The sequence below is a fragment of the Gymnogyps californianus genome, chromosome 17 (assembly GCF_018139145.2).
Source record: "Gymnogyps californianus isolate 813 chromosome 17, ASM1813914v2, whole genome shotgun sequence".
In the NCBI taxonomy this organism is placed as follows: Eukaryota; Metazoa; Chordata; class Aves; order Accipitriformes; family Cathartidae; genus Gymnogyps; species Gymnogyps californianus.
In genome coordinates this window covers 1,343,416-1,351,101 of record NC_059487.1, presented here as the reverse complement: position 1 = coordinate 1,351,101, position 7,686 = coordinate 1,343,416, and the positions used below count along the sequence as shown (strand labels likewise).

Here is a 7,686-nt window from a genome sequence, read left to right as displayed (position 1 = left end):
AGGACCCGGGCCCCGGGGCTCCCACCTCGGGCCCTGGGCGCGGCCGGGCAGTGCCGGCAGCTCCCCCCGCTGGCCGCGGGCGGGAGGTGACCGCGCCCGGAACCACCGTGCCCGGAACGGCTGTGCCGCCCGGGCGCTTTTCGGGGAGGACCGGGCGGCCTCGGCGGCGGCGCGGCGGTTCCGGGCGGTGAGGAACGGGCCGGAGGCGCCGGCTGTGCCGGTAGCGGCCTGCCCTGCCCTGCCCTGCCCGCGGCCGGGCCATGGCGGGCCCGCGGCTGGAGCCCGAGCTGGCCAGGCAGCTCTTCTTCGAGGGGGCCGCGGTCGTGGTGCTGGATGTGCCCGAGGGCACCGAGTTCGGCATCGACTACAGCACCTGGGCCGTGGGCCCCAGGTTCCGCGGCGTCAAGATGATCCCGCCGGGCGTCCACTTCCTGCACTGCAGCGCGGGGCGGGCGGCCGGCGGCCGGGAGACGGGCCCGCGCACCGGCTTCTTCCTCAGCCTGCAGCGGCGGGAGGTGCGGGTGCTGCGGTGGGACCCCGCCAGCGAGGCGGTGGGCCTGGCGCCCGGGGCCGCGGGGGAGGCCGAGGCCTTCAGAGAGAACCTGCCGGAGCTGGACCAGTTCCTCGGGCCCTACCCCTACGAGACCCTGAAGAAGTGGGTCTCCCTCACCAGCTTCATCAGCGAAGCGGCGATGAAGAAGCTGCAGCCGGAGAGCGGGCAGATCTGCGCCTTCTCGGAGGTGCTGCCGGTCGTGGCCGGGAGGCACACCAGAGACCGGGCCGAGCAGCGCTTGCCGCCCTTCGACGCCGAGTGCCAGAGCTACGCCGAAGGCATGGCGCGGCTGCCCCAGATGAAGCCGAAAGCCGGCACCGAGATCAGGTTCACGGAGCTGCCGAAGCAGATGTACCCCGATGGTGCTACTCCGGAGGAGATAACCAGGCACAGCATGGACCTCAGCTACGCTCTAGAGAAGGTGATCAACCAGCGATACGCCAGCCAGCCTCTGGATCTGCTCGGTGAGTGCCGCGTATCGCCCGGTAGAGTCCTCGGGTGCTTTGGGAGAATAAAGTCATTTCTCTGTAAAACGAGAGCCCCGGGATGAAACCTGCAGCTGTCCAGTGGGCCCCATTCCCTGGCACCCTGAGGCATCTCTCTTAATTGCCGGCCAGAAGTTTGTGGATTTCTTAACAGCTATAGGGCCTGTTCCAGTTGCACTGATGTGAGGACATGGTGCTCGGTGTCCGGAGCTGCCAGCCTGCCACGTTTGCCTCTCTCGCTCCTGGGTGCTGCGCCTGGAGCCCAGATTGCCTCAAATTAAGTCAAAAGCAGCAATTGCAGGTGGCCGCGAGCTGCATCTCGTGCAAAGGGGGCCTGTCGTCTGGCACCAGCCTGGCAATTTGCCTAAATGGATCTCTTGAGGACAGAGCTCATGGACTCCTGGGAGCATTGAATGGGGCTGAACATCGTAATTTCCAGATTCTTGTCCCCGTGTCGGTGGTGAGGTGGTATCGGGTCTCCCAGCAGGCAGTTCCCCAGGCAGTGGCCGGTCCCCTCCCTGGCTGGAGCGGTGGCAGCTCCGCTGTGTGCTGCTGGCGACTCTCTGTGGCAGCATTTGGGGTTTGCCAGCCCTGCTGCAGGAGACATCCACAGCAAGGGCTGCGGCTCCCGGTCGCAGGGTCTCGATTACTTGCCAGCCTTTTTTGACAACTTGTGATATGAATAAATATCAAATCTGTGGAGGTCCTGGAGCGTAGTTTTGTTTTGTGGCAGGATGGGGGGAGGGCTTGGGAACCCAGCCGAGCTGGAGCCTCGAGGCTACTGAGGTTTGGAATAAGCCTGGAATAAGTTTTTCCCTTCTTCCATTTTTTCTATATTAATGTTATACAATTTACTCTTTATCAAAGTTATCAAAGACAGCCTTAGGATATATGAAGAACAGGTGACCTTAGGAAATGGTGACGCCATCATTCTGGCAAAGTAGCTGATGTTAAGTGTCCGGTGAGACGAACCCTGGCTCTTAATTCAACGAGGAAAAAACATCTGTTAATGTGCTGCTCACCTCTCCCAATGTTCCCACAGCCCTTGCGTTCAAGGGCAGTAGCATTTGCGCTCCTGTGTGGCTCTGGAAACCCAGGCACAGGCGGACTGAATGCTTGCAGAATAACAGCAATGTCTGACTTATTTGGGCGTCATTTTGAGAATATGGATGACAGTGGAAGTCCTTAGGTGGCTCTTCACTCTGCCTGTAAAGTCACTCTCCAAAGATGATAATTACAGTTACAGGTGGACCTGCCCGATTATGCTTTGCTTTTTCTCCAGCTGAAGAGCAGCGCATTAGGAAATAGTCAGTTTGGAGTATTGATTGCTATTAGCAGAATTGCTGGAAGGGCAGAATGCATGTGCAAAAGGCAAGCCCAGAGTTTTATGCAATCATTTGCAGAGTTTTTGAGAGGACGCATACCTTGGATATGCTTTTAGTCTTATGTATATTTTGTTTTGTTTTCCTTTGCTGAATATGCACAGCTGAGCTGCAGTTTGCTTTCATCTGCTTCCTGATCGGGAATGTATATGATGCATTTGAGCACTGGAAAAGACTCTTAAACATCCTGTGCCGATCTGAAGATGCTATAGGGAAGTATCAAGACCTTTACATCAATCTAATTTCTGTGCTGTATCACCAGCTCAGTGAAATCCCAGCTGATTTTTTTGTGGACATTGTCTCCCAGGACAACTTTTTAACCAGCACCTTACAGGTACGTTTTTGGCTATCTCTTGAAAAATGGGAGTGGGAGGAGAGGGCATACAGGACATCAGATTTGGGGAGAGGCTGCAAAAGGAATTAAGCTACTCTTGAGCTGCATGGGAGATAGTGAGCCTATCTAAGCACACGCATATTTTCTTATATTTTTTCCCTGTGTTATTTACAAAGGAATGTCATTTGCTTGTCATCTCAGAGTCTGATCTGCTCAAGCTATGCCTAGAAGAGTCTAATGCAGTATAAAATTGAGTTAGTCCGCATGCAGAGAGGCCAGCAAAGTGAGGCAACAAGAGGAAAGGCTAATGAAGATGGCTGCAACAGAGAATGGGGACTGTGTCTTTTTTATTATGTTTTCCTTGCAAATAGTGCTGAAAGCAGCCTGCTACGTTGGCATGGCTTTAGAGTTCTGGAGTGGCGCGTCTCATGCGACTGGACTGTACCAGCGTATTTTTTCAAAAAATTTTTAAGGTGTTCAACTACATTGAGCTAAACAGCGATGAGAGAGGCTGAGCAAGTGCAAGATGATGTCTGTTTGTTTATTTTTTTCCCAAATGCCATTCATTCTTTTAAAAAAAAAAAACCCTGAAACTTTGGCATAAAAGGCTGATGCTGAGTTTTGGTCGGCTTGAAAGGTATGCTTAGTACGCAGAGAAGTTGCAGTGAAACCTTATTAAGCTTAGGGCATTGATAGTATTTAAGAAGCTTTTCCATTCCTGTTAGCCTTAAGCAAAGCTGAACATTTCCTATAATCGAGTTCTTATCCAGAAGGAATTTATGGTTAGTCCAAAATGCAGAAAACACTGCTTCTGCTGAAACAGGCATGGGCAAATCTGTAATTCAGGACTAGTAAAACCAGTTACTCCCACTGATTGTAACCGTGCTAACAGTTCAGCAAACAGACTAAGCAAAACTTGGTTTAAAAAGAAAGGAGAGAAAAAAAAAAGCCAGAACCAGATACACTGGTGAAGCTCAGGAATGGAAACTTAATCCCAGCAGAAACAGTAGTAAGTTATGTTGCAGGTGCTTGATGCAAATTGGTAGTGCCTTCTCCTTTCTCAGGGAGTGGTTGCATTTCTCCAAGTTCTTGCTGTAGATTTGGGGAGGGTGGAGGTGTTTGGTTTTAATTTGCTGGGTAAAATGTTATGGGAAGCATTGCTTTAATCAAGTGACTTTCTTCACTTTTTCAGAATTTGGATTCATAAAAGTCTCAATTTTTTTAAAAAAATTTATTTTATTTTTGTTGGTGTTTTTTTTTCCATCCCATTACAGGACTGGAAAAGCTAGATGTATTTGCAGCACACTCGCAGGGCAACACTTTGCGCTGTCAATTTACAACAGTACACAGAATGCGTCAACCAGCCATTCTTTCCATCTGATAGGAATTTTGGAAGCACCCTGTCCTGCTGGTTATCTTTCCTTTTTGGATACCTGAGTCTTGTACGCCCTTGGATTTCATCAGTGTGTTTTTTACTTAAGCAGTACAAGCTGATGCCTTTAGATGGCTGTGCTGGCTTCAGCGATCACTGTTAAGCCCTAGCAGGGCTCACTACATTCCTAGTAACAAAGAAGAAATTTGCCTTATGGTTGAACTGAGCCTCTCCTTGCTAAAAGTTCTCCGTTTCTCTGCTCCTGTGGGATTTCCCTGCTGTGCTGAAATAGTGCCAGGGAACCTCTGGGACTTGCCTTACCCAGTCACTTTAGGTACACAGCCATCAGAGTTAACAGTCTCAACTGGATGTGGGCAGGTGCAAAATGGTGTGTGTGTGGGGGGGAGTGTATTATCTGTGTTAGCTTTTGCTCAGCGTTGAATGCAGCAACTTTATTTGTGGAGTTTGATCCAAGGCAAGAAGAGTACAGCATAACCTCCACTGAATATGCAGCCCTCACAATGGTTAAAGGAAGAAAAAAAAAGATGAAATAACTAATGTGCAATTCATTGAGGAGAAGTGGGAAGTATAATCTTTTAATCTTTTTTTTTTTTTTTTAATAGCAGCCTTGCTGTGTAAGAGAGTTCTGTTATAAAGAGGCAGTTTCATGGTAGAATGAACAGGGAAAAGGCAAATGATAATAAACAAAGCAAAGAACTTTGTTGCTCATTGTCAGTGTTTTATCCAGCTGTCAGTAGGTCTCTCCCAAATAAGAGCATGCTTTTTCCCCAGAGGGCTTTCCCTTCACTTCCATCGTGCAATGATTTTTTTTTTTTTTTGGCTTTGAAATATAAGTTTCTTCCTATGGAAATGAATTCTGGATCACGAGTTCAGAAGAGGAGCAGAAGCAGACCGATGAGAGATGGGCTGTGAGGCTAAATGCCCTGTTTAATCATACACAGGCGCTTTAACTCTCAAAGTGCTAACAGGAGCTGTGAATTTGTGAAAAGTTAATAGATTTGTGCATGTTTGGATGATGGAGGGGAGCCACCCTTAGAGGTTAGTCCGGATTCAGTGCCCTGTGCTCAAGGGAATGGCTGTGCTGGGGATAACTGGACTTTTTCCAGAGAGCTCCCATTCCTCTCTTACCTTCAAGGTAATTCTATTAAGTTTCCTCTGTATCCTAAGGTGTTGGTGATACCATATTACAAAAATACTTTGGGGAATCTCCTGGTCCATCCAGCCATGAAAAAGATGGGTATAGTTACCTGTTGGCCTTTTTGACACATGCTGTAAAACTGGCTATGTGGCAAATGACAACTGATAGTCCTTCCCCCCCCCCCCTTCTGCTCAGACATTTTTCTTTGCTCACACTTAAGCGTATTTCAGAATTCCATAGTACATATTTTATTACCTATATACTCCTGCTTGAAACAAAGTTATTACTTCAGTGCAAATATTTCTAATGCTGACTCAGTGGAGTGAAGGCAGGATGTCTGTCTTGGCTGTGGGATGAGAGCAGAAGTGTAGGCTTTGTTTTGGTAGCCCCAAAGCTGGGGTGGTTTCCAGGGTGGTAGATGCCTTACCAGTGGCCTAACCTGAAACTTTTCCTGATGCACCCTGTTGATGACGTCTTTGTAGGAAAGAAATGCACAGCTTGTGCCATGGCTGAATTCTTACTGACCTCTACTCTGTTCTTTTAGGTGTTTTTTTCCTGCACGTGCAGTGCTGCTGTTGATGGGACCCTGAGGAAAAAGGCTGAAAAATTCAAGGCTCACCTAACGAAGAAATTTAAATGGGACTTTGAGGCAGAGCCTGATGACTGTGCTCCTGTAGTGGTAGAACTTCCTGACGGCGTGCAGGTGGACTAAGCAAAATGCTCGCTGAGAAACAAACAGCTTTTTAAAAGAACATCTTCTCCAACCTTGCCAGCTTCCTAAAGTCTGTTTCTGAAGCTGACTCCTCTTTCTGCTGTAGAAGCAGATGTGGAAAACCCAGGAGGATTCCTAACTTTGCGAGGAGACCAGAACTATTGGAGGAGTTTGAGTAGTGTCACGTGGCTGCTTTGGACGCCTTTTTTCCCCGCGCCCCCCGAGCTCTTCTGCAGCATCTCCTCACTCTGTACTCAGCTGACCTCTAGATCCCTGGTCCCTTCTGTCCTCCTGGGCTGGAGGTGACACCCTGTTTGGAGAGCATCTGTGGTTTACACTTGAAGCTTTTGCTGCTCTGATTTGATGCTTCCTGAGCGAGGAGTGTAAGCCCACGTGACTGGTCATTGCAGCTTTTGACAGCCCGAACCCAGGCTGTGAACTGAGAAGTTCTGCTCTTCCTAGGTTTGCATTACAGGGATGTAACCACAACTGTTTCAAAACTGTGTTGGATGCTTATGCTGCTTACTGTGATTTATTGCAATGATCTGTTGTGGAGGAGGACTCAAAACCACGGCAAAATTCCTCCTATTTCATACCCCTAATACTGAGGTATCTTATTCCTTCCATTCTGTTAAAGCCTTTTGTATTTACTGCTGACACTCTGTTTAGCGTGATATAAAAGAATGTTAACAGTTTGGTAACAAGAAACAGAGTTATTGGACAGTAGTCACCCAGGTCTTGAAGAAGGGAGCCAGCATGAGATAAAAGGTCAGACTTCCATGTGAACTGGATCCTCTGTTTTGTTATAATGGGAAATCTTACATGTTTTCACTGGCGACAGTCTCTTCTTTCTGCCCATTTCCCACAGGTAGGCTGTAAGGAAACTTGCGGTGCTCGCTCAGAGCTGCACAGGGACTTAGTCCTGCCACTCGCTTGTTACTTTCTCGGCTGTTAGACTCCTTCAGGAATTTGTCTGTATGCATGTCTAACAAGATAATGCTGTTTGTTAGTCTTTTATAGTTCAAAATAAATCTCAAGAGAGCCTTGCCTACAGAAAACGTCTGTACGAATGTTTTTTAGTTATTTAGCCAAAGCTTATGGTAACAGTGACACTGCCTTCTCTTTCTCATCGGGATGTCCAGTGTCCCCAGAAGTAACCTCACAATGGTATCTGTGACATCCAAGGACAACTCATAGTAAAACGGTACACGGCATGGCAGCGCAGCATGTTCTGGGAAGAAGGTATGTGGTGACGTGTTTCCAGATAATCAGGAACTTACCACAGGAATCAGCTGTCAGAAGCCCTCGTCTACTGCTCGGTGCTGTTTTCTCCCTTTCCTCAAGGGCTCTGTGCTCCCTTACTCTGGTATCTTGGTTTGTCCATTTTAAATGGACTCCGTATTGACCACAGGCCCTTAGGGGAGGTTACTCCGATTTGGCAAGTGTTTTGTTCTTAAATCTTTCCATGCTTTCTTGTCCTTAACACCCTTGAGATCTTTTGTACGGTAGTGTGACTGTGCTCTCCTCTTGTCTTCTTGCCCTTTGTACCCACAGGCAGTGCTGTCTTTCCAGTTGCCGGTTGGACAAATCATTTGTAATGAATGGTCCCAGCTTTGATGCAAGATGCCTTTTCAGTTTGTTGGCTCTTTGCACCAACCTGGTGGCTGGTTCTGTTGCTTTGGAGCAGAA

At 48.5% G+C, this 7,686-nt stretch overlaps 1 protein-coding gene across 1 annotated transcript; it reads left to right on the top strand.

The window, feature by feature from the left end:
- The first annotated feature begins 241 nt into the window (after positions 1-241).
- On the top strand, positions 242-7,044 carry AAR2 (AAR2 splicing factor). The gene is made up of 3 exons (XM_050907151.1): positions 242-1,017; positions 2,525-2,754; positions 5,830-7,044. The coding sequence occupies exons 1-3, from the start codon at positions 261-263 to the stop codon at positions 5,995-5,997; spliced, it is 1,155 nt and encodes a 384-aa protein (XP_050763108.1). The 5' UTR covers positions 242-260; the 3' UTR covers positions 5,998-7,044.
- The last annotated feature ends 642 nt before the right edge of the window (positions 7,045-7,686 follow it).

What these genes read in the sequence shown, in the direction of transcription:
- AAR2 (XM_050907151.1), top strand. Translation starts at nt 261, where the DNA reads ATGGCGGGCCCGCGGCTGGAGCCCGAGCTGGCCAGGCAGCTCTTCTTC. An exon ending in CCAGCCTCTGGATCTGCTCG is followed by an intron (nt 1,018 to 2,524) that starts GTGAGTGCCGCG and finishes GAATATGCACAG; the next exon opens with CTGAGCTGCAGTTTGCTTTC. An exon ending in TTTTAACCAGCACCTTACAG is followed by an intron (nt 2,755 to 5,829) that starts GTACGTTTTTGG and finishes CTGTTCTTTTAG; the next exon opens with GTGTTTTTTTCCTGCACGTG.